Source organism: Neovison vison, chromosome 6 (genome assembly GCF_020171115.1).
Source record: "Neovison vison isolate M4711 chromosome 6, ASM_NN_V1, whole genome shotgun sequence".
Taxonomy (NCBI): domain Eukaryota; kingdom Metazoa; phylum Chordata; class Mammalia; order Carnivora; family Mustelidae; genus Neogale; species Neogale vison.
Window position 1 is genome coordinate 119,921,947 of NC_058096.1, and position 24,744 is coordinate 119,946,690.

Here is a 24,744-nt window from a genome sequence, read left to right on the forward strand (position 1 = left end):
CTTGGCCTGAGGCTCCTGAGTTAGGGATGGTCCTGTGGCCTCCGAGGACCAGTATGGAGAGCATCTCTGCTGCAGCCGGCTCTAAATGGTTCTGGCTCCGTTTTCTCTCTCTGTTCAGAGCATCCGGTCAAAAGTGGAGGTGTCTGTCTGGGATCAGCCTGAGGACCTTAATCTCTTCTTCACTGCTACCTGCCAGGACGGTGTGTCGTACCCCGGCCAGAGGAAGTGTGAAGGCCTGAAGATTGGGGACACAGTAAGTTCTCACCCCCAACTAAACCTGCTAGTGTTGGTCATCATTCTTTGGCTTCTGGTAACTTTTATGACTTATCAGAACTTTTGGGGGCTTATATTCTGTGTTCCAACTCTGCGTCATGGTGGGGCTACCTGTTCTGTGCTGTGTTTCTGGGGTACAAGGTAGACTTGTTAGAGGGCTTCAGTCAGGAGGCAGCACCCAGGGCACTGCCGCACGAGACTTCCTCAAGTTGACGTTGTGCCCTTGGCGTTTGAAAACATGATCTTCAATGGGCAGGAATGAAATTAGGTGGGAGAGTATGGTGGGAATCAGAGAACTGGCCTTCATTCCTAGTCTTCGACAACTTGCTCTGTGCCTTGGATAATCTGACCCAAGCTTTTTCCGTCTGCAGATTAGGAAGAAAGCCATCCATCTCTTCTGATTTGATCCAGTGGTGTGGATAACCACAGCAGTGGAGGGCATAGAAGCTTTGTGTGGATTAAGGGGCTGATGGGGAAGAAAGACAATGAGTTTGCTCTGTGTTCCTCACCACTCCCCTGCGGGGAAGGTAGTGTTACTTAGGTTGGCAGGTGAGAAAAGTGGAGCCAGGGCTTTCTGGCTGTGATACTGGTACCCTCGAACACCGTTCCCTGTCCTCTTGCTGCCTGTGATTCTGTTCTCTCCTGTCTGTTCCAGAGGGTTCATTTTGGATAAAAGTATGATAGCAAAGAAGTGGGGGGGTGGGGTGCTCCGCACGGGGAGCGTGGCTTATTGAGTGCCTTTCCGTGCCTTACCTCATTCAGTGTGCACACACACACCCAGGGGAACGGGGTGCTGTGCTCACTGCTGCTGGGCATCCTGAGGTTGGAGACATCACAACCTGCCAGAGATCCCCCAGCTAACAAGCGGTGGGCATGTAACAGACTGTGGTCACTGACTAGTCGTTCTTACCGTGGAGGGAATAACCCATGTACCATTGTGTGGGGGTTGATGACGGGCCCTGTGCTACATCCAGTAGGGACTTCGTCTGCTGCCTGCAGCACCTGTAAGATAGATGTTACTTCCCCCACTTGATGTGAGGAAGACTGGGGTTCCCAGGGGGACCTGAGAAACTTGCCGAAAGTCCTGCTGCTGTTGAGCTGCAAATACCCAGTCAAATCTGAAACTCCTGATGCTGGAGTCTGCGTTCTGCCTTGTGTGCTTCGGAAGGGCAGCTTTCTAGGAAGCCCGGGGTGGCATCCTTACCACCTCTGTGTAGGCCCCCCTGTGTACAGATTTGGGGTTTCGCTAGGATAGCTCAGGAAATTATGGACATTGTCTAGAAGACAAAAAAAGATGATTTTATTATTTAAAAAAATTTTTAAAGATTTTATTTATTTATTTGAGAGGGAGTGAGAGAGATCACAGAGGAAGGAGAAGCAGGCTTCCTGCTAAGCAAGGAGCCGGACGTGGGGCTCAATCCCAGGACCCTGAGATCATGACCTGAGCTGAAGGCAGATGCTTAACCGACTGAACCACCTAGGTGTCCCCCCAAAAAGTTCTAAGTGGCATTTTTTTCCCCACAAAAACAAAAAAGCTCGGATGTATTGGGATGATTTATAGAGAAGCTGAAATAGAGATGGAAGGAAGGTGCTTCACCCACCCTGATCGCCCTGGACAGCTCTTCTGCACGGGTGGGCCAGCAGCCTCCCTTCAGCTCCTGTCCAGGAGGCCACGGTCACACGGCCTCTGGCTCTGCTGCAAGGAGGGTTGGAGTTCTTGTTTCCTGTGGGTGGAAATAGCCTGGCACAGAGCAGCAGCGACTCCCCTGTCACAACGGACAAGATTCTGCCGCCAGCGCCATGCCAGCCCACGAGAGGCAAGCTTGTGCAGGGCCCTGCGGGCGCAAGAACCAGCCACACAATTTGCGGGGCCCAGTGCCAAATCAGAATATGGGGTCCTTGTTCAAAAATACAGAATTTGAGGGACGCCTGGGTGGCTCAGTCAGTTAAGCCACTGTCTTCGGCTCAGGTCATGATCCCAGGGTTCTGAGATCAAGTCCCACATCAGGCTCCTTGCTCGGCAGGGGGCCTGCTTCTCTCTCTGCCTCTGCCTGCTTGTGCGTGTGCGCGCTCTCTCTCTCTCAATCTGACAAATAAATAAATAAATAAAATCTTTAAAAAAACAAAACAAAACAGGGGCGCCTGGGTGGCTCAGTGGTTTAAGCCGCTGCCTTCGGCTCAGGTCATGATCTCAGGGTCCTGGGATCGAGTCCCGCATCGGGCTCCCTGCTCAGCGGGGAGCCTGCTTCCTCCTCTCTCTCTGCCTGCCTCTCTGCCTACTTGTAATCTCTCTCTGTCAAATAAATAAATAAAATCTTTAAAAAAAATAAATAAAAAAACAAAACAAAACGGAATTTGAAGATGACAACAGCAAAGGGGCCTTATGGGTTGGGGGGGCCCTGGGAGTGCATAGGCTCAGCACCATGGAGCCAGCCCCAGCAAAGGAATGAGGGGGGGCTCTCCCTCAGTCCCCCTTCTGCTGAAGGAGAGATGCATTTATGCACTTCTAGCTGGGACCAGTCTGATTTCCTTAACCCTGGGACACCTCTCAACCTCTGTCCCTCTTCCCAGACTGAGCTTTCTGTAGAGGGCTCACACCTGGGCTCCAGCAGGCTCTCCCGCTAACAGCAGTGTCCAGGGCCAGTTGGCAGAGGAGAACACGTGCGATGAGTCGGCCCCACAGAGGGTGAGGCGTGCAGCTCTGCAGGCTGGCCATGGTGTCCCAGAGGCCCCAGGGACGAAGGATCCGCACCACAGAGGGGTTCTCTTTGAGCTGAGGAGCATGAGTAGGGGTTTTCCAGGTGTGGGAGGGAGGAGGGGAGGTCCCATCCGTGGGCATACCATGTGCAGAGCAGTAGGTGAGTCTGAGGGTGTGAACATGCTTTGCCCTTTTGCAGGTGGGAAGCAGTTGAGGGGAGTGGGGTGGAGCCTGGGGCAGGCTTGGGCGGTATGGGCGGGACGTAGGGGCCAAGCTAAGGTATCTGACTGTTACTTGGGAAGTGGGTGTTATCCTTCATGGCCAAGATTTGGGAGGTCCGTGGACAAGTTGGGGAATGGCAGGAGATAGGCAGAAGAGCTCGGGACTTACATGGAGAAGAGGGATTAGGAAAAGCAGTCAGGGTATAACTGTCGTTGGGTATCTCCAGGTCTGGCCTGTAGATGAGGACATGGGCCATGGTGGGTGTTGGGGGGGAGGTGGGTGCAGCCTTGGGACAGCTGGGTTTAAGTGTCAGTCAGGTGAGCCTCACCCCCTCATAACTAAAGCTTCTTGAAGAGCAGGGCATGGTGGGGGTGGGGGTGGGGCAGGCAGAGGCTTTATGGGCACTTCCAGCCAGAGGCCATGGTTTTATGACTCTTCTGTGTTCTCTGGGTTAAGAGATCTCTCCAGGCAGGAAGCAGGGGATGAGGGACAAAAGAAATACTCCTTAAATAAAACCTTCAAAGTGTCAAATCCAATGAGGTTCTCTTCTCCAGTGGTTTTAATTTTTTCCCTAATTTTCCGCCTCTGGGCCCAGCACCAGCTAGGGCTGACCCAGTGGGCCCAGCCACTAGGAGTTGGTTTTCTCATGAACTGACTTCGACAAATCAGTATGCAAGTGACCAGCCGTTCAGCAAACACTAACGCCCAGTACAAAGGACCTAGTGAGCCCCATCATGGGCTTCCCACAGTGTCCCCCTCTCCTGTCCCCTCCTTTGGGGCTCTGTAGTCCGTGCCCATGCCCAGCGCTTTGTTTCAATGAGCTCCTGGTGGACTTGGCATCTGTACAGCCCCGGGTTTGGTGGGTTTGGGGTGGGGGCTGGGCAGTCCTTTTGAAAGCGTGGGTCAGGCCAACAGTCCTGCAGGGAAACCACGAGCATCCCAATGAGGCTTAAATAACAAGACTGGATGGGAGGGAGGGCTGCTATGTCCATGACCTTCCTCTGGAATCTCAGTGGGAGATGGAAGGTCTCTGGGAACTGGGGAGCCTTGAGTATCAGTTGAAGTCCACAGTAATCAGGGAAAAGTCTCCTTCCAGCTGCTTGACAGAGGCTGGATTCTTTCCTGACCCCTCAGGGAAATGGACTCTGAAAGGAGGGTAACAGAACAGATTTACTTGTTCCTGAAGTGCTTTTTATAGCTTTCCTGTGCCCAGCAGGACCTGCGAGACCAGTGGCTGAGTTAGACGGAGCCACTCTCTGTTTATCAGGTGGCTGGCCACATGCCAGGGTACATGGGCCTGACAGCTAGGGCCTGGGTTAGACCAAAGCTTTGGCTGAGGAAAGCCACCAGGACTGCCTAAAGGCCATTCTTCCTCATTCCACCAGCCAGGCAGACAGTTTATGAGCCTTTCTAAATCCTGGGTCACTGGCTGCCTGCACTGATCCCGGGGCTCCCCTGGCTTCTCCACTTACTCCCTGGCAAACACAGGCACACTGGGAAGACTGGGGAGATTGAATTCTCTTGTTACTTTGTCCCTTGATGCAGGCAAGTTTCCCTGGGGGCAGGTTCTGCTCCCAGATGGACACTTCTCACAGTCTTTCAGTAATTAAATCCGTTTGGCTCTTGGTCTAGCTTATTTCTTTGCCACTTATCCATTTCTGAGCCCCAGACACCTTTGGGAGGCAGGGACTTTTCATTTCACAAGCCCTATACCACTGTAGTCCCAGGAAGTGGTAGCGTTGAGCAAGTCATGGCTTCTTTCCCAAAGCAGGGATGTTCGTCTCTGCGTTCTTGATGGCCCTGTGGGGGGCTTCGGTCCAGGCATCCTATTCCCTTCCTGTCTGGAGGTTGGGTCCCCTCTAGCCCAAGGCAGGTAGATTTGGAGATGCCTCTGGTTCCCCCCCAGCCTTGTGGATCACCATCTTGCAGTCCCTGCAGTTCGCTGGGCTGCCTTGCCCTCCGTACCCAGACATGAACACTGAACATGTTCCCACTTCCAGGAGAGGATGTGCCGAGAAGAGCCGGGTCCCACCCTCACCAGCTCTGTGACCGACACTAAGCTCCCTTACCCACCAACCCTGTTTTCTCTCTAGTAAATGAGAATACCTCTTCTTAGGGCATGTACATGAGACATTCATGGAAATGCCCAGCACAGTGCCTGGCACATGTAGGCATTTGTCCCCCGGTAACTAGTCATGTTTGTTGTCATGAGGCAGGGTTCAGTTCCCAGGTGGGTCCTCATCTCGTTTCCTTACCTCAAGAGCCCACCTGTACCTCGGGTCCTTGAAACATAGCCTGTTTCTCCCTTTGCCTCCTTCCACCATCTGTGTAGACCTGGAGAGTGTGGGTGGGCTAGTCTCAGCTGTCTGCAGCTGGTTTGGCTCTCCCAGCGTCCTCTGACCCTGGCTTTTGGTCATCATCCTCAGCCCACCTGTCTAGCAGCAGCTTCTGTGACACCCCTTGGCTGACGTTGATTCCTGGATGTCCGTCGTTGGGTCACCTGGAGCCAGGCCTGCTGCCAAGTGGGAATTTCTCTCCAGGGCCTGGAGCGCTGGGTCTGTCGTCCCACTCAGTCTCACCTGCCCCTCCACCCCCACGGTGTCCCTAGATGTCACAGAATTTGAGAGGAGACCTTTTAGAATAAAGACCGCGAAGTGATAGGGATCTATAGAACATTTAGAAAAAAACACGTTTTCACTGTTTTCAAAAATACACCTCTTTGTTACCTGAGAGGCCGGTAAAGCCAGTTATAGATGACTTTCTAAAAAATCAGCTTTAATCCAACCCAAGTGATTAATGCAATTAAGAACAGCAGTAGCAAAAAGTGGTTTCTAACCCCTTCTGAACCTCAGAACGACCCAAGGGATCTTTTGAAAAATAGAGCCATCCGGCCAGACGCAGGGGGTCAGTCAATGGACACCCCAGTCTGTTTCAGGAGCATCACTGTTCAGGGAGAAGTGTTTCAGGGTGGCATTGGGTCAGGGCGTGCCAACTGCCTGTCTGTGGATCTCCATAGCCCTGGGCCCTGAGGGCAGCCTGGCTGACTAGCCACACCCACTCCTGTCCCAGGGGAGCCCAGGGAGGAGGGGCGCTCTGCCTCTGGGAGTACCCCACAGAGCCCACCCGTGCTCTCCTCCCCTCACAGCCACGTGGGCAAGTGATGGGGTCTTTCCTGTGAGGCCATCCCCAGCCGCCCACCTGGCTGCCTGTTTCTGGGGCAACCCGTGAGCAGCTCAGGGGTCAGTGACACTTTTCCACAGACTGTGCTTAGAAAGAAAAAGTCTGTCCCTGTGTGTGGCACGCTCATCAGTGATGACACAGGGCTGTGATTGGGGCTGAAGGGTGCAGCTGGGAGGACCAATGTGAGCAGGAACCGGGGGGTAGAGGGAGCCTTCAGGGGTGTGTCGTGGTGAGGCAGGCACCCTGGCAAGGACAGAGGGCCCTCTCGTCCTTTCTCCAGCAGGAGAGGAACCCTTTCTGCAGAGGGGCAGGCAGGTGCCAGGGTGCTTGGGCTCCCATGCCCCTCGAGGTCAAGGGCATAGCTGCCTCAGTGCCTGGCACAGAGGGGATGCTGGGAAAGTATTCGTGGGAGGAGTGACTTCCTAAACGGAGAAGGGAGCGGGTAGGGTAACACAGAAACACAGGGGAGCTAGAACCACATGCCCTGGATGCACCTGAGTGCTGTCGTCCTGGGTACAGTGAGGGCGCTCGTGGATCTGGGGGGCCTCCTCTGCCTCTGGCCTGCAGCCACGGCTCTCCCATCGAGGACCTCAGGGGTGCTTCCCCCACGCTGGGTCTCTGGATGGTGGGGAGGCCCTGACCGGCCGTGCCGCAACGTCCCCTCTCTCCTTCCCACCCAGGCGTCCTTCGAGGTGTCAGCGGAGGCCCGCAGCTGTCCCGGCAGGCCCACGGAGCACACGTTCACCCTGCGGCCCGTAGGGTTCCGGGACAGCCTGGAGGTGGGGGTCACCTACAGCTGCCAGTGCGGCTGCAGCGCACGGCTGGAGTCCGACAGCACCCGGTGCAGTGGGAACGGGACCTACGTGTGCGGCCTGTGCGAGTGCAACCCCGGCCACCTGGGCACCCGCTGTGAGTGCCAGGATGGGGAGAGCCAGACCGGGTACCAGAACCTGTGCCGGGAAGCCGAGGGCAAGCCCCTGTGCAGTGGGCGTGGGGAGTGCAGCTGCAACCAGTGCTCCTGCTTCGAGAGCGAGTTCGGGAAGATCTACGGTTCTTTCTGCCAGTGTGACAACTTCTCCTGTGCCAGGAACAGAGGGATCCTCTGCTCAGGTAGGCACCCTGTGAGCACATTAAAACTCTGGGCCGGGTTCGGGCACCACTAGGCATCCCCTCCCAAAGGGTGCCTTGTACTAACTAACCACTGTCCTCCTGAGAAAAGGCAAGGGCGAGCCTTGCCCACCACTGGGCCTGGGAGTGGGAACCTGTGTGTAGAATACAACAGTAGGAGGACCTGCTGTGTGCCTGAGAACTCCCAGAGTCACAGGGGTATGTGGGGGTCATCCGGGACTACCTTGCATAGCATTCCTGACAGGTAGGTGTTTAGTCTCTCCTTGATTGCCTCCTGGGACAGGGAGCTCCCTGGGGCCAGTAGTGGATATTCTCTTGTTAGACATTGCATTCGTCTCCTGTTGCTGGTCTGACGAGTTGCTGTAGACTTAGTGGCTTCAAACAACACCAGTGTGTTCTGTTCCTGTTCTGAAAGTCAGAAGTCCACTGTGGATGTTATTTGGCAAAAATCCAGGTGTCAGCAGGAATGCATTCCTTTTGGAAACTCTAGGGGAGAATCCATTCCCTTGCCTGTTTCAGCTTCTAAAAGCCATCTGCATCCCTTAGCTCATAGCCCTTCCTCGGTTTTCAAAGCCAGCACTGTGGCATCCTCAGATCTTTCTCTGAGTCTGACCTATAGTTTGTTGTCCCGTGTCTTTCTCTGACATTCTGCCTCCCTCTTACAAGAAGCCTTGTGATTATGTTGGACCCGCAAGGGTAATCCCAAAGTCTCCCCATCTTGAGAGCTTTGACTTAACCACATCTGTGAAGTCCCTTTACCGTGCAGAGTAACACAGACATGGGCTTTGGGCTTTAGGCTGCGGTCATCTTGGGGGGCCATCATCTGCCTCCCACAGACATGGTTTGGAAGCTTCTTTTGATTGAACGGAAAATTGTTGTCTCAGTCATTTCCACCCACTGATTCCCATTCTAGACAGCCTGTCAAACATCTGAAAATTTCTTTATGTTTCTCTGTTCTCTTTTCTTTCTGCACTAGACACCTCCTCCTCTGAGGACTCCATCAGTTAGTTAAATGTGCTCTCAGCCCTGAGTATGTTATTTGTCATTCTGGAGAGTTCCGCTGAACAGTTCTGTGATCTGGACGTTCCTCTTCCATTAACACATCCTAACAGGATGCCCACTTTCCCTTTTCTCTCCTGTTAAACAATCACATGATACTGTTGAGGCAATCTTTAACTTCACTACCAAAAGCTGAAGGGCTTTAATTTTCCAAGTGAGCCATAGTCAAGCCCAGTTTTTGTTGTGTCCTGTTTGAGCACTTAAGCTTTTTAATCTACGTGTAAGACTTTCCATGGATTCCAGTTAAATTACAGTTTGGCAGTTCCCATTCTGAGAGTTGCATTCCGATGAGATACTGTAAAATCACGTCTCGGTGGCGGAGGGGAGGCGGAGGGGAGGTGGGGGGCATTCCTTCCAACACCATGCTGCCTGCAAACCCAGCAAGTGGTACAATTATAGGCAGGAGTGTGGTTCCTTCTGTGGGGTATTCTCCTTTGCTGGGATTCCTCCCTTGAGAGTGGTCCTCCAGTTGGGAAGTATTTGTAATATTTATAATTTGTAATATTTGAGTATTTATAATACTCAAAGTAATACTTTAAGTACTATACTTTGTAATACTTTGTAATATTTGAGTATTTATAGTACTCAAAGTAATACTTTGAGCATTATAGGGAAGATAAAGCAGAAACATGGGAGGCAAATCAGAGCATTTAAATGACCTGTCCCTGGGGGAGGAATGACCGGTCCCTCTTCGGAAGGAGCAAGTGCTGAGGGTGGCCCCCAATGTGCATCAGTAAGTAAGAGGCTTCCTAGGGTGGACCACACAGTGAGGCAAGTAGGGGTGCACCCACGGGAGCTGTGGGACCAGCATGTTCACAACTGGCACTGCTTCAGAAAGTACAGGGCATGTGAGTGTCATGGAGGAATGTCATGGGTGGAAGAATTGGTATTTGATATGCTGACCATGGAACAGGGATCCTTGCCCTCAGACAATAGACTGGGATTTGGTAGATGGTTTTTTTTTTGGTAAGGATTTTGTTTATTTATTTGACAGAGATCACAAGTAGGCAGAGAGACAGGCGGAGAGAGGAAGGGAAGCAGGCTCCCTGCTGAGCATAGAGCCCAATGCAAGGCTCGATCCCAAGATCCTGGGATCATGACCTGAGCTGAAGGCAGAGGCTTTAACCCACTGAGCCACCCAGGCGCCCCTGCTAGATGGTTCTGAGTTAGCAGAATAAGTCCTTAGGATCAGGTAGGCCTGGGTTTAAACCCCTTTAAACCCAGGAACACCACCTGCTGCTTGTGTCACTTTGGGCTCAGAGCTCTTGTGAAGCATAGAGTGTATGTAGACAGCACCTGGAGCTCAGCCTGGCTCACCGAGCACTGGGTCCCCTCTTAGTCCATGCCACCACCTCTGGGCAGGGCTTGAGGGGCCGCTGCCGTGAACCGCCAGGCTGTGCCTCAGGAGTTCCAGTGTGATGGGTGGACTTCCAGTCCCTTCACCAGCACCATAAAAGCTCCAAGGAGCCTGCCAGTGCCTGTGATGGCTTTTAGCAGTGTTTTTTTCTTGTTTCAGATGTATTAGTAAATAGTGTCATAAAACTGTCCCTCCCTTTCCCTCAGGAGCCAGAAACAAACCTCTGATCCGTCTTCCTCCAGAAGGCTGCTCGTGCTGTACTGTGTCCGTACAGCCTGGGAGCGCGGGCTTCTCAGTCCGCTGACGTGGGCAGATTCCGCCCCGTAATTCATCAGCTTACTGTCCCGGTTCTCTCCCTCTCGTACGTTTGGTTTTCCTGCCTTAAAATGGTTCACTGCCCTTTGTTTCTGCATTCTTTTGAAAATTGAAGAAGTTGTAGAAGGAGGACCTGGTGTGCTACGTGGTAGAGGCCTCCTCTCCGTCCCTCAGATGTTAGGTTTCTCTGTGTACCGCGCAGCCTGGAGGTGCAGGGCCCGTGGCCGATGAGGCGTGAGTGACCTCAGCAGGGAAAGCTTGTCATTTTAGAGGAAAGGATATTCTATAATTGAGAGAATACCCAGCTTTTTTGTTCAGCCACCCGAACTCACTGTTCTGAGTTATCTTGCGTTTCAGAATTCTGCCTGGTGCTGTTTCTCTCCCTTCACTGCACACAGTCCTGTGGTGTGTGCAGGACTCTCAGACGTCCCTGCGTAGAGAGAAGGGAAATTCTCGAAGCCTTCAAGGCTCCCACATACACAGTGCTTCAAGTCACTAACATCTCAGGGAGGCTGGGGTGGGATGTCTTTCCCCCTCAACTGAAAAGCCATACACACTCATTAAAGAAAATTTGAAAAACGATTCCGTCGATAGATGTGTGGTCCGTCCTTTTTGTCTGCCTCCTTCTTGGTGACCAGGATTAATTTGGACCATCTGGTCCACCTGGAGGAACTCCTTCCTCCCACACTGCTTCACAATGCCTCCCTTCCAAAACTGTGCTCGCTCACATAGCTGCAGAATTATTCTTAGGTTTAGAAGAGTAGAAAGAAATGAAATAAATTGTTTATAATTCCGTCAATCATATTTTAAGAGGTTAGTATCTTTCCTTCCACGCTTTTTTTTTTTTTTCCTGAGTTAGTGTGTCTGTGTCTGCGTACAATTTTGTGTCTTGCTTTTTTCAGGTAATATAATATCCTAGGCAGCCCTTAAGGTTGAATGACTTTGATACCTCATTGACTGGAACATTTAGACTCTCTTTCCACTGCAACCCCAATTACCCTCTCCACCTCTTCCCTTGAAGAGCAGCAGCTAGTTGAAGCATGAAGCTATCCAAGTCTTCGTGGGGAAAACAGTTTCTGGTATGAGGTCATTGTTGTGTTTGCTTATTTAGTAAGGACTTTAGACTGAGCCTGGCTCCAGGCAGGACTAGTTCCTGCACATGGATGGAGCACCCCGCTCCTCCTTTCTTGTCTCTCATGGGGCAGCGGTGACAGGGTGGATGCTGGGTTCCAGCCCCCAATTCCTTGGCACACATGGTCAGCTCGGGGCTCCCGCTCCGCAGCCGTGCCCATGGCTTTCGAGCTCTTGGGCTGCTGCTGCATGTGGGGTTTTGTGGGAGAGAAAGTCTGTTTCCCAATAGCCACCCTGGTCTGGAAGGTGCTGACTCAGAGCCTCGGGAGCAGCTGACTTCAGCACTCTCTCACAGTCCTTCCCGCCCCTCTCCCTGCAGCCTGGGCCACAAGGGGCCGTATGCTTGTGGTCTGTCTTCAGGCAGGGGCTCTGGCAGAGCCAGGGCCAGGCTTGGCAGTGGGGACATCCTGGAGGAGCTCCTTCCGCTTCTCTCTTGGTCTCTTTGTCTATCCAAGGCTCACAGTCCCTTATCCCATTGCCCTCACCCTCCCCCCAGAGGAGACCCAGGGGGAATGCGAGAGAGTCCAGGTTTTAACATGTGTGGCATAAAAGTTAGTAGTGGAGCAATCGGGCTAAGGTCCGGAAGCAGTTGAACAGCTTTTGTTACGAGTTTTGGCACACATCACGCCAGTGTGTGTGCATTCAGGGCTGTTGTGTTTCCCTTTGGTGTCTAGAGGCAACGGAACCTAGTCTGTCCACAGACTGTCCCTGTGTGTGCAAACGGAGCTTTGGGGAGCCACTGTGAGGTTTCTGTTCTTCTGCGTCTCATGAAATGTTGACCCTTCAGAATCCCTCTGTTCCTGGAACAGAAGTAGGACGTGGTCTGTTTAGTTGTTCTTAATGGAATAAAAGATGATTACGCCAACCTTGTTCTTTGCTGGTTACCATACCCAAACAGTGCATTTCCTGGGATTTGAGTTATTCCGTTGTGGTAAACTGTTGAAATCAGTCTTAGCCCTGAAGTTTTCAGTACCCTCCGTACTTCGAATGACTGCACTGGGGTACAGTGAGTAACTTGCTAACGGTCAGCCTACTTCTTGGGTTTCATATATTGGGAAAACTTAAATAGGATATGGAATTTCGAACAGAGCCCTTTTGGTCTTGTGACTGCAAGACCCCAAAAGTACATCTAAGTGAGTCTCAAATATTTTACTTCCTCTCATAGGCCATTCTTCCAGTTTTTATTTTATATATATTTTTTCTTCTTAATCTAGATTTTTGTAAAGATACATAAATCTTTTAATACGTGGCAGGTAGTCAGAGGCTAAGGGGCATCTGGAGTTCTCTCCTAAACATAAAACAATGGGAGCCACGGTAGTGGCATCATTGCCAGTGGCTAGAGCCAGGCTCCAGGTCTAGGCGGATGGTTTCCAGAATGCTTCATGAGGCTCTGTGACTCCTCTCCAGTTACAGGCTCCTCTGACATTAAGGCCTGGTTTTAGACTTCTTGATTCTTGCCAAATGAAACACCTCCTTTGGCAGTAGTTATCCAGCTATGTTTATAAAAGTCCTTCTCACCATATTTATCCTGTTTTTCTTCAGAAGTGTACTTTTCACACTCAGCATAAGTATTGCGGTGGCCGTTCCCGGGCCTGTGGTCACAGTTGTACCTTCTGCCACTGCATCAAAATTTGCATATTTGGTAAATGGTTCATTAGAGGACCATTTTGAACACACCTCCACAACCAAGGCCTCAAAAAGTACCTTTTCAATTAAATGACACATTTAATGTTCTAAGAAAGGGGACTCTTGCCAGAATTGCTACCACTGTGCGCCTCAGGTGGGAGAGCCTAGAAAATTCTTCAGGTTTTCACAGTATATATCAATCTCTGCTCGGTTTATTGATGGTTACCCAGGTGCTGACGGCAAATACAAGAATACAAAATATATGTATTTTCTAGAGATTGGGCTTCTTTTCCCCAAGGGAATATCCACATCAGTTTTCCCTTATCTGCTGTTACATAAATCCGAATTATGCACATGACGGCAAAAGTCAAGAGACTCATGTTCCATTGTATGGAGGTTCTAAGAACAGAATTTGTTACAGATTCTTCAGTAATTATGATTGTAAGGGATGCTATACCCCTCATTAGTAGAGACACTTCCATGGAGACCATTTCCCAGTGCATGTTCAAGTCTGGATTCTAAACGTGGCACTGCCCCTTTCTACCTCTGACCTTGGACTCTTGACTTATCCCTTCCCTGACAGATACATTCTTTTAAGATTTTATTTAAATTCCAGTTAGTTAACAGAGAGTATAAAATTAGTTGCAGGTGTACAGTGTAGTAGTTTCAACAGTTCCGTACAACACCCGGTGCTCATCATGACAAGGGCCTTCCTTGTTACCCATCACGTTACCCATCACCACCCACGTTCCTCCCAGTAACCCTCAATTTCTGGCAGATTTTCTTATCTGTCAAATACCCCAGAGAGTTGTGAGCATCAAATAGAACAATGTCCAGGGGTCCCTGGGGGGCTCAGTCAGTTGGGCGTCTGACTCTTGGTTTTGGCTCGGGTCGGGGTCTCAGGGATATGGGATCAAGCCCCGTGTTGGGCTCTGCGCTCGGCGCAGTCTACTTGAGATTTTCTCTCTCTCCCTCTGCCCTTCCCCTTCACACGCACACTCTCTCTCAAATAAATAAAAATCTTTGAAAAAGAAAGAAAGAAAAAGAACAATGTCTATAAAGCTCCTTGGGTGGTGTGAGTAAACATCACAGTCTCGTCTCCCCACCCCACCCCTTCCTGGAAAACCATTTTCTTCCACAGAGATAAATTTCAGAGACATTCATGGCATAAGACAGGCCGGTTTCATAAATTCTCAACAGGCACCCCATGATCAAGAATTCTCTAAGAATTACAACTGTATCCAGACATTGCTCAAGTTCACTTGAAAGACAGAAAGGTACCAATATTTAGGGCCTAGCTCTACAAGGAAACAGTACATCTTTCAGACTAGCCACTTGTACCAGATATGCTGGACTGCTTACCTCGAGTCAGCTAGCTTCTTGCAGCTTGTGATTGGAGAGTTCTTTGGGAAAACCAGAGCATAGCAAGTACCCAATGTTAGTGCAGCTACAGATACGGAAACTGTGATCTCTGATTGCAGGTCATTTTGTTTTAGGAAGGTTGCTGATTTCATCTCAACAGTTCACTGAGTACCATTCACATGCCAAGTGTTGTGCTGGGTTCCAGGGTTCCAGAGCTGGGGTTGCTTGAATTAATTTGTCACTGTTTATTGCCCCTAGAATTTTCCACTTCTCAGAAACTTGCTGGGATTGAGGAATGAGGATATGAATCATTCATGCTTCTACCTTTACCATGCAGACTTGTACGAGATCTTGAGAGACAAGGGAGAGAATATTAGGAAGCCGTGTTGAGAACCTGCCTTGTTCCATGCTCTGAGCTTAGCTCTGGGAATGGAGTTTTCTTACTGCCCTTGCTTACTGCCCAGATTTTGTTTCTGCAAAGATCGTAAGCAACAATTCACCAGTGATTCTGAAAAATGGACTGTTCTAAGCATTGGACCACACCTCACTGCCCTTCTCTCTCTATTTAAAAAGGAAAATGTGCAAGAGCAGCCCCTGTGGTGAGGATTCTGTGCATGCCTTTGAACTTCAGGACTGATCCTTAAGGGCATGACACTTGGCTTGTGAAAGAAATAATGAATAATGAAACTTAAAAAGCAAAGGAAAATCCTAGGAAGACCATGAGAATGCAAAAAATAAGATCTTAGTCATGGGTGGTATTAGTTTTTGGATGTTATTGGGATAACACATTAGACAATTCCCCATTCTTAGTTAAACTGAGCACTTAAAGGGTTGGTTTCATTTCTTGGTTGTTGAGCCGTAACTTTGAGTTTGGTCTTGATTTGGAAATTGTGACATAATCGATTATAGGCCTCTGGTGGGCTGGGGTGGAATTGGATGGAGGAATCCTGTTCTCGCTTGGGGTGAGTGTCCGTAGCTCTGAGAACACTGACCCAAGAACACCACCCAGATGGAAACGCTCCCTGGTGTCTGGAAGTTGCTCTGACTGAGTCTGACCTGCTGCAGCTTTGGCTTCCTCTGTCTGGGACATCTTCCTAACCCCTGCCTGTTGCCCTCTGACCCAGAGAATTAGGGTCACTCCAATTACTCCAGCTCACAACCCCTTCCCCGAGAAGTTTTGATCAGGTGACCCCACCAACCCTAAGCTAAAGGAATATACTTCCCAAGTTAGTATGTTATTTTAGCATTTTGCTCTCATCGTGTTCCCACAAAATGGTGGGATTATTTGTGTCTTGTGCCTTTCCTAATAATATCAGTCACATACAGTGGCTCAACATTGTATTACCTGTTTAACGGTTTACACTTGGGGAAACTGAGACCCAGAACTGGGACTAAAAGTCACTGTGATTCTTTTAAGTAGGCTCCATGCCCAGGGTGGAGGCCAATGCAGGGCTGGAACTCATGACCCTGAGATCAAGACCTGAGCTGAGATCAAGAGTTGGACACTTGTTCAGATGAGCCACCCAGGTGACCCCTATGATTCTTGATTAGAGATTCAGACCAGGAGAACCTTGCAAATAGTTACCTCATTTCTACCTAATTTTATTTATGTTGATTAGCACGGGGCCCTTCCCAAACCTCTGAATTACCAATCCAGCCCTCACTGCCGCCACCACCCAAGCACTGAGCCCACATTTTCCAAGTCTTACCTAATCAGTGCTATTTATTTCAGTCAAAATTTTAGGAAACATTTAGTGTCTGCTTTCCTAAGTGAGTGTTTGGGTTGCATAAGGATGTATCAGGCACAGTAGGTGAGGCTGAAGGACACACGCGAACCAAGGGACTGGCTGAGGTACCCATCCTTTTATGACCACTATTTGATGGAAGACAGGGTGTTCCTCTTCGCATTCAGTGCGTGTCTGTCTGTTGTTATTGATTATGCTGAACCCTCTTTCCTGACAGGAACCTCTGTTCGCCTGTTCTAATTTATAAACCACTTTTGACATGAATGATGTTACTTAGTTGTTGTTACTCTACCAGGCTATTGATGTGGCTGTTACTGATCCAACCCAAGTCAAAGAGACTGTGGCTGAGAAGATTGGCCCTGTTGGCCACACTTCCCACCAGCGGTTGACCCAATGCCTTGACCCAATAAAAGCCCACCTCCCCTAACCCTCAGGGGTATTCTTGGGCAGCTGCTTCCTGCCATCTTGTGGCTTGGCTGGGCTGGCAGCCAAGCTTCAGCACGGCCCACTCATGTGACATTCCAGACCAGCTCTGTCCATTAAGAATGCTGCATCCAACTCTGAACAGTGGCCATATGAGGGTGGAACATGGCAACTGTTAGCCAACCACAACACGACAGATCTCCAGGTTGAAAATAGTAATCCTCTCATCCTGTTGCAGTGATCAAGAGGGTAGCAAATTCATGTTTCTCCAGATGTGGTTGGCATTCCCCCAGAAGTGCCTGCCAGGTGGATTGGGCAAGTTAAGCCAGATTCAAGATGTTGATCTGAGAAACCTCTGTTTCTTTTGGCCACAGGCCCTCTGTTTTTCTTTCTGACTCAGCATTCCTTAGGGTCCTGTGAGGACTATGCTTCATCTCACTCAGCTGTTTACAGACTTCTCTGAAACTGGAAAGATGAGTTCATTAAAGAATACAGATTTTTCCACTTCCATCCATTGCTTTAATCTCCTGTGATTGGTAAGTTGGGCCAGAGACCAAGTCCTTTCCTTGCCATCTTCATGTGAAATGCTATAGTAATTCAAGGGACTTGGCAGCCAGGTGTCAGCATTGAGAAATCGGGTGCTAAGACAAGAAGGGCAGAGGCATCCTTTGAGAAGGCTGTTGCCTTTGACAGTGGAGTCTTAGCTCTCTGGCCAATGCTGTCATCTCAGAACGTAATGCTGAGGTCTGGAGAAGCTTAGTTTAAAAGCAACATCACCTCACTTGTTTAGCGGCAGTCCTATTTTGCTGCTTAAATAAAACATGAATGCAACATATGGTCCAGCAGATGAAGACAGAGGGTGAGGGGCTTGTCAGGACGTTGCCCCTTGGGAAGCACCATCAGTTGACCTTGTTAGGGCTGGTTCATTGACACGAAGCCAAGGACAGAGGAGCAGCTAGCCCTGAGACTAAGGATGCATCATTGTTCATGTATCTGAAGAGCCTTTGGCTGGAGAAACCTGAACAGTAGGCCAGAGCAAAAGTATGGTGCAAAGCTTGTGACGTCTGCTTGACTGTGACCATAACCTGTCAAAGGAAAAAGAACTCTTAACCATTTTTTCCTCATGGTATTCTAAATCTCTGGATTTCTTGGACATGTGTTAAGAATTTGAAATACCTCAAGAATCACATTTAAGTTCGTAAACCTCAACAGTACTTCTCTATTCCCTTTCTAATTTACGGCTTTGGATGTCTTCCCTCAGGGCTTCAGTCCTGTCCTGATGATGTTCCCAGCCTCTAGCGACATGTTCTGAGCATCTCCTGTGTGCCTGACAATTCTAGGCATTGGGCAAACAAAAAGAAAACACCCATCTTTGATTTGTACGGGTTTGCAGGCTAACGGGTTGAGGCAAATGAGTAAATAAACAAATCTGTCCATGTGATAAGTGATTTTATATCTACACTTTCCTTGTAATGAAGTCTTCCATCAGTTCTTGAACATGCTCAGGTCTCTTCATTCTAAAAAATAAATAAATACATAAATAAAGAGAAACCCTTAACCTCCCACTTCTTACTTCCCTTTCTTTCCTCCATATTTGCAGCTGTATTTCTGAAAACATTTGTCCCCGCCCCGTCTGCCCTCACCTCAGTCCAGTTTGGATTCAGTCTTCCCAGATCCCTAACAGCCGTGTGCTACTACAGCTCATAGACTTTTTCAGCCTTCGTCTTGGCTTTCCTGCAGCGGTGGATGCTGTGGGCCACGCCCACCTTGAAATGCTCTCTCACGTCGTTCGGCCACCACTTGGAGTCCCCTTTGTAAGGTCCTTCATCTCTAGCGACCCATTCACTGCTGGTGTGGCCGTCCTCTCCCTCATCACGCCCATACTGTCCCGTCGCCCAAACCCGCTGCTGAGCTCCTTTCAGCCACTTGACTTCTTGACATCTCCACTGGGTGTCTTAAATGCGTCTCAGTCTCACGATGGCTCAAACGGGTCTCCAGCTCTTCCTCCTGGCCATGGTTCTCATTCTCCTCATCGCCCCTTTACACAACCAGAAACCCAGGAATCGGCCTTCTCCCTACCTTCTCCTCACTGCCCACATTCAGTCTGCCACCAGGTTGTCCCCTGAGCGCTTATATTTCTTCCAAATTCATCTTTCCATCTCCTTGACCACCCTGCTGGTCTGCCTGCAAGGTGATTGCTGCAAACCAAAACACGCCAGTGTTCAGCACCTCATACATGTTTTGCAGCGGCCTGAAGCTGGGGTGACTCAAGGGGGGGCCTGGATGCTGGTCCCCAAAATAGAAATGCAAAAGCTGGGCTACAGGTGATGAGGAGCCAGGAAAGGGCTCTATGCCAGAGTATCATCACGGTTTACATTTTAGAAAAGCCCAGTGGCAGAACCTGACTTGGGGGAGGGGCAGATGCACCGTGGGAAGGCAGCCTGGCAGACGCTGCCTCCAGGTGAGGCTCTCTGCTGACCTCAAGCCATAGGAGTTTGTTGTCAGACCTTCTGGGAGCTAAAGGATGAACTTAAACTCCTTAGTCTAACAGTCAGGCCTCCTTCCTCCATCCTCAGACTTCCTCCCCTCCCTCCTGTCTGTTTGTCCATCCATCCGTACCTATATACATACACTAGGCCTGGATCTGTGTCCCCACCCTTGCTTCCCACTCTGGTACATCTCTCCTCCTTAGATACTTTCTTTCCTGGCTGCACAGTGTTTTCATCTTCACGAATGATCTCATGCAGCTCTGTTTTTGTGCACCCAAAATGCCTTCTCTCTTCTACTATTCCAGAACCGATAGCTAAGCCTGGAGCCCATACAAGCACTCCAGATTTCTCCCTGCTCTGGCCTTCAGCAGTATTATGGCAGTGGGGGAGGAACTGTTGAGCCCTCCCAGTCTGCTGCCTTTACTTTACGGAAGAGGCCAAGGGGTTTAATGATCAGAGATTAAAAGAGCCATTCTTGGGGCGCCTGGGTGGCTCAGTCTGTTGAATGTCCGACTCTTGGTTTTAGCTCAGGTCATGTTCTCGGGGATTGGGCTCCATGACAGCTCCGTGCTCAGCACGGTCTGCTCGAGATTCTCTCCCTCCCACTCTGCACCTCCTGCATGTGGTTTCTCCCTCTCTCTCTAAAATAAATAAATCTTCAAAAAATTTTTTTAAAAAATGAAAAGAGCCAGGCCTGGGGGTGGGCCTGTTGCACATTTTCTACTACCCTGGGCCACTTGAGCATTTATCCTAGGTACTGTTGTAACTTGTGTCGCTTACTCATGACTGGGTTGTGCTACAGAAGCCATACGATAGTGGTTAGGAATGTGGGCTCCAGAGTTAAACACATGTGGCTTAGATCCCTGCCCTGGCACCTACTTGCCCTGCAGCTCTGGGAAAGTTACTTGGCCTCATGTGGCCTCTGTGTGCCTCATTTTCCATCCCTGAAAATCAGGGGTGGCACACGGCCGTGGGAAGGGCTGATGGGATCATCCACGTGAAGTGCTTTAGACAGTGCCTGCCCCCCGTGAGTAGTCATGAGGTCTCTCTAGGTTAGGAGACTTTAAGCATGGCTTGGTGTCTCAATGCAGTGAAAAATCGCTTGAAGGCAGTGAGCCGTCTCCTCTCTGTGGCACATTGCAAGGAAACTCCCCGATCCTGTTCAGTAGACAAGGTGTGATCTCCCTTTCCCTGATGAGGGAACTGGACCGAGACCCAGAGACAGCAAGTAGGTAGCTGAGACGGTCCCACAGTATCACTGAGAAAAGACGTCCTCAAAGTGAGCCATTCCAAGGCATCTTGAGTGACAAGGATAGGATGGAGCCGGTCAGAGAGCTGAGCTCGGGGCTTGGTGTGGAACAAGGCCACGCCGTGCTCTCATCTGGGAGCAGCTATTCCAGGGCACATTCTTCCATCAGTGACCGCCCTTGGCAGGAGAGCACCGTGTTCACGGACTCAGAAAGCCCGTGACGCCAAGGGTACACCTGTCGAGAGCGACCTGTCCAGAGGGTTATTCAGTAACCACTGAAGGTGAGGTGAGGCACCTGCTGAAGTGCCTGCTGCCAGGCCAAGATCATTTGCATTTCAAAACTCTCCATTCTTTACTTTTTCTGGAACCGTAGTCAGTGTATGGAAGGGAAAGTTGAAGTAGTGGGAGGGGATTCCCACGGGACCAGACTCAGAGACACCCTGACACCAGTGGGAGGCGCGGGCGTGGCAGGGACGCACTGAGGACGTGAGAGGGCCTGTTATGTAACGCGGACCTGCTTGTCCACACAGAGAGCACTTCCTAGGAGGGATTTCCCCTTCCTGCTCGAAAAGCCCCGGCCAGGGAGGCCGTGCCCTCTGGAAGCCTGGATATGTGTTTGGCCCCAGAGAGGTCAGCCCTCGCCTGGTGTTGGTCCTGCATGACTCGTGTTTGTGCCAGGATGTCTGTGACGACAAGGGCCCTGTCTGCGGTGTGTCCACAGGCTCAGAGCCGGGACTCCGGACAACCCCTCCACCCCCCCACCCCCACCACCCCCGTCCCCCCGCCTGGTTACAGGAGGCAGGACCGTGGGCTGTGCTCCTGGTTGCTGTGGTGTCCTGGCTCGGCCGCTGTCAGGACCCTACGTCTCATAGACACGGGTAACCGGAAGCACATAAAGCTGGCAGTTGGTTTCCTGCTCTTTTTAAGCCGATTGTTGGGAGAATTCAAGACCCGACTTTGGTGACACAAACCACCCAAATGAGCAGAAAATTTTCAGAACACACCCCTTTTTCTTTCCTCTCACCACTTCCTGTTTACAGGCTGCCTCTTCTGAGGGGAGGGGAGACTGGGGGGCAGACAGAGCTCTGAGAGAGGGGCGTGCTGGGTCTGTGAGGAGAGGAAGAAGAGAGAGGAAGTGAGAAAGCAGTCTGCTTGTGTGTGGGGGCGTGGGGGCCACTGACTGGAGAGAGGGAGGGAGGGAGGCAGGACCAGGAGAAAGAGAAGGGGAGCAGGGCTTAGTCCTCCCTCTACTCCCTAACCTTTGGAGAGCCAGAGTGGACTCCCGGCAAGGATTGGAGCTGCTGCCGTGAGTAGCCACAATGTGTTCCAGAGCTGGATGGAAACTATTTTGGGACCAGCTGTGGAGAGACAGTTTGTGCCCTGAGGGTCTGTGTTTGCCTGGTTGTGACCCCTTGCTCCTGCGCCAGATGAGAATGGGGAGAAGAGAATCACTTCTTGGTTCTGCCCATCTCAGGCTGACTTCTTCCTCCCTCAAGCCCGCCGGCACTCAGGCATCTCCTCTGAGGTCACTCCATGGCCGCCTAGGTCCGTTGCAGGTCCAGAGTCCAAGTCCAGCTTGGGGATGAGGGGGAGTGGCGGCTTCCCTCCTGGGCCACCCTGTGCTGCCTCAGACGTACCTCAGAGAGCAACCCCAACAGAGCCATGGGCACTCTTATGGTGTCGGGCTCCCCACCAAGGCTCTGGAGGCTGCTGAGCACCTGTATACCAGGTCCTGGGTGTTCTCGCCTTGGGTTGGACATGGATAGGTAACTCATGCGAGCTTTTAACCCTGGCAGTTTTGGACCCAGCCTCCCAGAAAGTACTTCCTCTACTCTCCTCTGAGATCTGCTCCAAGCTTCCTTCCTCCTGTACTCCCACTATAGCACCAATGATGCGGAAGCTAGCTGGCATTTATTGAGCGCTTACTATATGCTAAACGCTGACTGAGTGCTTCACGGAGGTTAGGCAATTTAACGCATACGACAACCCAACGAGGGAGGCATTTTGAATCAGCCCTACTTTACAGTGAGGAAACCAAGATACAGAGGGGTTAAACATCAGTAACTGCTGGTAAGTGGCAGCTTCTGGAGGCCAGCTCAGGCGTTCTGATTCTGGAAGCCACGTGCTCACCACACTGCATGGCCCTGTTTTCCCAGCGTTTCCCTGTGTCCCCATTCCCCACCTCCTATGTTCCGTGGTAAACAGGCTCGTCTTCATTCTGAGCCCCTGCGTAAGTCCCCACTCCCCGCTCTTTCCTGAGACAGGTGGGCCTTGAGAACAGTTGGTGGGGACTGAGGGGCTGGCCTCTTCTGGTCAGCAGTCTTCCAGCTCCTCAGAGCCCCCTTTAGATCCTTGCTTTCCACCTCCAACCCCCTCCCCTCCTTCGAGGGTGTACCATCCAGTTGCACCAGCCCTGACTTTCCTCTTCCCTGTCACTTACTGACGTCCTGGCCATTCCTTCATTCCCACTCTGGTGGCTGCCTCACGCTCGCGCCCCCCCCCCCCAATCCCACCGTCCCTGCCTCTCCCCGTGACGCTGTCCACTGCGTTGGTGTCCACGTGCCTGGCTTGCTCGGCTCCGGTGGCAGCTCACAGCAGTTCTGGCCCATTTCCTGAGCACCCCCATGCCCCAGATACCGAGTTAGGGCTTTACCTACAACAGCACTGTATTTCTTGGCACCATTTCCATGAGGAAGACATTATCCTCATTGACAGATGAGGAAACAGATCTTCAGATGGGTTTGGGGACTTGCCTGAGGTGACATAGTAAATGGTGAAGGACTGACTTGAACCTGGCTCCATGGAGCCCCTCAGCCTCTCTCAACTCGGCTGGAAGCTTGAGCATCCCACTCCGGCCACAGCCCTCCCAGCTCAGCTTGCCTCCCCTTCTCCCTCATCTCTCTCTGCTGTGATCTCTCCTCTTTAGAGCTGCCATTCTCTCGATCCCTCTGTTTTCCCTCCAAGTCTTCTCTCTTCTGAATCTGTCTTCAGTCAGAAGAGTACGCAGATAGATCCCACCTTCAGAATATCCTGTCTGCCTTCCTCCCCGTCTCCTCCTTACCTTGTACAACCAGATCACGTGTGGGAGCTGCCTGCTTGCAGTGGCCTCTCTACCGGCTTGTCTCTGCCCTCCGCCCTCCGGACTGTGCCCAGACCCAGCAGCCTCTTGGGATTGGCCCTTTTTTTTTTTTTTTTTTAAAGATTTTATTTATTTATTTGACAGAGAGAGATCACAAGTAGACGGAGAGGCAGGCAGAGAGAGAGATAGAGGGAAGCAGCCTCCCTGCTAAGCAGAGAGCCTGATGCGGGACTCGATCCCAGGACCCTGAGATCATGACCTGAGCCGAAGGCAGCGGCTTAACCCACTGAGCCACCCAGGCACCCCGGGATTGGCCCTTCTTGATCTCTTGTTGCCCTTGCCAGGCCTTCCCTTCGTGTCCCTTTTGGCTTCCAGGCCACTGGTGCCCCTCTCTCCTCTAGCAGCTCCTCCCCAGCCTGCCCCGAGGGTGCCCCTTCCTCTGAAGAGTCAGCATTCTGTTTTATAAAGGGAGGGAAGGGGCCGTGTCTTGGCCCACAGCCCACACAAGCGCCGTTGTGCTGATGGAAAGCTGTTGAATTCTGTGGAGCTGAAATTCTGTATAAATAGACACATTTACAACTTCCTGTCCATTTAGCTATCAATCATTCTAACGAAGGTAGTACTAATAACTTGCACGTGGACCGAGTCCCAGCTTACAGAGTGCTTTCACATGCCCTTCAATATCCCTACCTTTGTGCAGTGAAAATATTTTTATGTCTACACAGTATGAAACGGGCATCATTAAATTCAGCTCACTCTGCCAAGGTGCTGGGGGCAGCATTATGAACGAGCTGTGTTCTGCTGAAGAGTCCTTGCGTAGGCCCTCTGGGTGTTGTTGGCCAGGATCAAGTCCCCAGTCCCCCATTTAGTTTTACTGGTGATTGGTAGGTTATTGATCCTTGGGACGAGGCCAAACGGCCCTTGTTACTTTAATAACGTGTTCCTTTCCTACTAGGGCATTAGGAGAGGCTAAGGGCCGACCGGAAGATGCGGGGGATCTCCGTGCATGCAGCTTGGGGGAGAGGCAGGTTGAGGCCCAGCTGCAGGGTCTGAGACATTTGGGTCAGGTTGAAGTGTAACTGGGCCAGCCTAGTTTTGGAAGACCTGTATGGGTCACTCTTTTTAAAGGAGACTTGGGAGACTTGGGAGCTTAAACCAAGACTGCCAGTAGCTATATCTTGTGGGCTGGCCCCACAGCTGGTAGAACCTGCTTGGAGTACTGTGCTGGGGGTGGGGAGGCAAGCCAAGGTCGGCCATAGGCGGGAAGGAGGACATGGCAGCACGAGCCACATCTGTGCCATAGCTGCTTCAGCAGCCTGAAGTGGGGCGAGCAGGGGAGCCAATAGGCCGCTGAAGACAACCCCTCATGAGGCTTCAGCCATGACACCAGGCCAGGAGCCGCTGTTTC

General features: G+C 51.1%; 1 protein-coding gene across 1 annotated transcript in view; it reads left to right on the forward strand.

Annotated features, from left to right (window-relative positions):
- The window catches only part of ITGB5 (integrin subunit beta 5), a 114,003-nt gene that overhangs the window by 75,856 nt on the left and 13,403 nt on the right, over positions 1–24,744 (forward strand). Inside the window, exons 9-10 of the mRNA XM_044252152.1 lie at positions 119–253; positions 7,054–7,483. Coding sequence (XP_044108087.1) covers positions 119–253; positions 7,054–7,483 — 565 coding nt within the window. The remainder of the gene's footprint in view (positions 1–118; positions 254–7,053; positions 7,484–24,744) is intronic.